Below are 4,043 nucleotides of genomic sequence, written 5' to 3' on the forward strand. Positions count from 1 at the left end.
TAACTCAAATCTTGCTCAAATCTACTCCAAATCACTTCAAATTTAAATTTTGAACTCCTTTCGATATTTTCAATCAATTGGAGCAACACCCAATCCAAAAAAAACTAACAAACTCAGAAACCCATTTTCGAAAGCAAATATTTGAATGGTCTTCAATGGTGGACTTCTACTCTTCAATTTTCTTACATTGCAACCAGGTGACACAAGAGGAGAAGCAGAAAATATACGGCCCCTTGAAGCATATGTAGAAAATGTGAGAAGAAGAGAGAGTGAAAGCAATGGTTGTGATAACACGGATTTAATTCCATAGCTTTTAGAAGCAATGGTTGTAAGAACACATATTTTGAATTTTCTAGTGCTTTCAAAATATGTACAATGGGAGGTCTCTGCCCTGACAATGACTGTTTACCTTCCGTCTAGGCAAAGTTACAATATTAGTTTGTTACATCATCTTCAAACCCTTTCTTAAGTAATGAATCAGCATAATTCCTTAAATGCAAACTCACTCAATCATGGGCAAGGAAATAGGACTATCAAACCCATGACAGAAGGCAAAATCCTGCACGTGGACACTAGTGAAAGTTACCATCCAGTATCCAAACCCCACTAATCCGACTAAATTCAAATTCGCACAGCCAGGAGTTCCACCATTCTCAGGGCTCGAAATCAAGACCTCAGGTTAAGACTTACGAGTGGAGACATTCCACCATAATCTATGATGGTTTAAACACTCAGGCTCTTAACAAAGAACAAATACAAAATGAATTATGAAATTGCTTCTTGTCTAGTGTAGTTGAGCTACTATTTACTTTACTTATACATAATGATCTCAGGTTTGTTTTATAGTATTAGGAAAAGATGAATTGCACACACCACATAAGGTGTACAACACATTCATGCAAATCTTTTCGTCGTGCTATTAATAATCACCAAATATCAAGATGACGTCCATAAGCTCAATGGTAACATATGTTTCAGTAAAATCAAATTTATGTACAAGATTGAATATACACAAACCCAATGAACATATGTTACATACTTGCTGAATCAATGTCCAAATAGATATCAAAATCCTTTCCAAGCAGCAAGAACTTCATTGAAGATTTCACCAATGATTTCTCGGTCTGCATACTGCAGAAAGGCATTGAAATCATCTCTTATATCGAATATTTTACCAAACCTCACAAGATACCTCATACAACAGGCCTTCAGCTTTGGTAGTTGATAAAGGGAAGCAGTTTGAAGCCTCTCAAGAACATTCTTTGCATCAATATCTTCCATTAGACTTTCATGACATGCCTCCTTTAAATCTGAAAGGTCATATTTATCAGCGGCTCGAAGCAAAGCTAGCCTATGGATTAAAAATTCTTCATTTTGTATGTTCCCATAAATATAGTTCAGAAAACATTGGCAAGCTTCTATTGACATATCGGAGATGTTTATGGCAGATAATTCTTTCTCTTTGAGGTCATGGGAGAACATGCTTCGGAAGACAGGTGACCTTGCAGCAAGAACAGCACGATGCGCCCCAATACTTCCATCAGAAGCATTGATTATGATGTCTGTGTGAATGCTTTCTGACAACATACGGCCAAGTGATGTCAGAGCAGTAGCATTTGATTGTTTTTCGGTTAATCCTTCAGTCCAGATTGAGCACAGCTCACCACTCTGCAAGTTCACAAAACACAAAATGAACATGAATGAGGAGAACCATGGTAATCTAGAGAGAGGTTTCAAAATGCTACATTAGAAAGATCTCATCTCCTGAACAAGTTTTATCCTCAGTCACGGACCAGAACATCACACTAGGCAGTGGAAGATCCCGAATTTAGACGTTATTAGTTCTGAATCAATTCTGAGCTAACTCATTGGATCCACTACTGACGTTAGATTTGGTTGGGAAGAAATTCTAATTCGTCCAAATTTAAGTGTTTTGGTAGCAAATGAATTGTATTATGGCAAACATGCTCCTTATGTATATAATATGCACATAAAGAAAAGATGAGGAAACAGTACATTAGGAGCTGCAGTCTTCAGATCAAGGAATTCAACGTCAATAATGAACTTCCCAGTTAAGGGGACTTCAACTGGCCAAACAAAATCGTCGCTACTCTTGATTTGCTTGTCTATAACATCTGCAGATTCCAAACAATATTAATCACCAATTCACAAATGAGATTGATATGAGTTTAAGACAATTTTACCTTGGTGAATCAAAGTCTTGCGATCTCCAGCGGACGAGATTAATCTAATTATAAAAGATGCAATTGGAGGATTGTCTCTTGTAAAATTTGATATCTCTGGGTATAATTTAATGAACAATGTCCTGTTCTTCTCCACAGCTAAGTGCCTTCAATCAATTAAAAAGACTTTTAAATTTTAAATAAAATACGTACACTCCTTGCTTGCTTACTAATGTCACTACCATACATTACTATCATAGTGAATATTCACCTGAATTGTCTCCCCTTATCAAGAAATTTGCCAAGAAAAGAAATACCATATTAAAAAAAGAAGAAAGCATACACTGACAATTTTAACAGTTGCCACAATCAGGGACGAAGCCATCTTTTGCTAAGGGTGGTCAATTTAAATATTACGAATAATTACATTGTATATATAAGTAAATTATTAGATTTTAGATGTATATAACATATATTGAACACACTTTGTCAGGAAATATTTTTACTCCTTTCAAATCTGAACATCCTTAGAGAATTTTCTAGCTTCGCCACTGGCCACAAACTTAGGCTCGGAGACAGGAAAAAAAAGCTATAAATTTATTAATATAGCCTTTACCCCACTTTGTCATCTGTTTTTTGGGTAATAAAACAGAGGCCTAAGGTGATTCAATCAGCTCATCAGATGAGAAACAAACAACTAAATTGATCGATATACTTAAACAAACTGGGCTAAAAATTCATAGATTTTTGCAAAACTGTGGAACACAAAATTCAGAGACGGATGGAGCATAGCTTGTAGCCTTATACGGTTCAACTACACGGAGTATACATGTGTGAGAGAAACTACTACTGTAGTAATCTTTTTTACAAATATTAAATTATGAACCCGTAATATACTAATGAGTTTAGCGCTGAAGCCGCACTATAACAGCTAAAATTGAAGGCAATTTGTTGGCTGTAATTTGGTCTGTTTGATCAGAATATAAGAAACATAATAAGAATATATCAAAAGAGTGACTGACCAATTCCATTTGCCGATCTTAAAAGGATCAGACTTGCGGTAAGTACAAGAAGCCAAATTGTCGATCCGCCATTGAGCGAGGCGCGGAGTGGTATCAACACGATAAGCAGAATCACTCATCCTAGAAAATACAAGCGCTGCCGTGATTTCATGGATGCAATCGAATAAACCTTCCAACAATAACTCTCCGTGCTTTCCCAGGTTTGCTTCTCTCTCTATTCCTCATACACTTAAACCCCAAAGCAATATCGAATACACTCGCCCAGTTTATTACTACTACTACTTCATCTAGCTATCTTAAGGGTCTTATTTTTTCAGGGGATCGATGGGCCCAATTGGTTTTCTATAGGTTTCGGACACGCAAGGATGTTTCTTGTTAATGCTTTACGCCATTGATAGTGAAGTTTGCAGAATGGTTTTCTTGAGAAAAAGAAATTTTTTTTGGTGGGGACTGAGAGTTAATTCGCTAAAAATTTATTTGGCTTACACTACACTTCAGGGATGATGGTTGTTTACTCTGTTTATATACTACTGCTAGCGTACTGAGTTTAGGATTTTGTATTGCACTAAAAGTATTTTGGTTTCTTTTGTGGGTAGATTTGATGGACTGTAGTTACACATGTGCACGCCTTATGAAAGTAACAGAATGTTTATTTTTTTGCTTCTTTCAAGCAAAGTATCTTTGCTTTGAAATATTTCCAAAGCTTCCATATTTTTCAATTCTTTATTCTTTTCTTTGTTAATGTTTCAATTTTCATTGCTAGATTCTCTCTCTTAATCATTCCTTTTATTCTACTTTAAATTTTTGGGTTTATGTCTTTCTTCAAGAAACGGAGGGG

At 35.8% G+C, this 4,043-nt stretch overlaps 1 protein-coding gene across 1 annotated transcript; it reads right to left on the minus strand.

Annotated features, from left to right (window-relative positions):
• Positions 1-919: 919 nt before the first annotated feature.
• On the minus strand, positions 920-3,777 carry LOC109243841 (BTB/POZ domain-containing protein At1g55760). Its single transcript, XM_019410842.1, has 4 exons — positions 3,206-3,777; positions 2,205-2,350; positions 2,017-2,135; positions 920-1,668 (listed from the first exon to the last, which is right to left on the minus strand). Exons 1-4 carry the CDS (start codon positions 3,322-3,324, stop codon positions 1,066-1,068), a joined length of 987 nt encoding a protein of 328 aa, XP_019266387.1. The 5' UTR covers positions 3,325-3,777; the 3' UTR covers positions 920-1,065.
• Positions 3,778-4,043: the final 266 nt, after the last annotated feature.

Source organism: Nicotiana attenuata, unplaced genomic scaffold (genome assembly GCF_001879085.1).
Source record: "Nicotiana attenuata strain UT unplaced genomic scaffold, NIATTr2, whole genome shotgun sequence".
Classification (NCBI taxonomy): Eukaryota; Viridiplantae; Streptophyta; class Magnoliopsida; order Solanales; family Solanaceae; genus Nicotiana; species Nicotiana attenuata.

Coding starts and splice junctions, on each gene's coding strand:
- LOC109243841 (XM_019410842.1), bottom strand. CDS start 3,324: ATGAGTGATTCTGCTTATCGTGTTGATACCACTCCGCGCCTCGCTCAA. Junction 2,136..2,204: donor CAAGACTTTGATTCACCAAG/GTAAAATTGTCT, acceptor TGGAATCTGCAG/ATGTTATAGACAAGCAAATC. Junction 1,669..2,016: donor TGAAGACTGCAGCTCCTAAT/GTACTGTTTCCT, acceptor GTGAACTTGCAG/AGTGGTGAGCTGTGCTCAAT.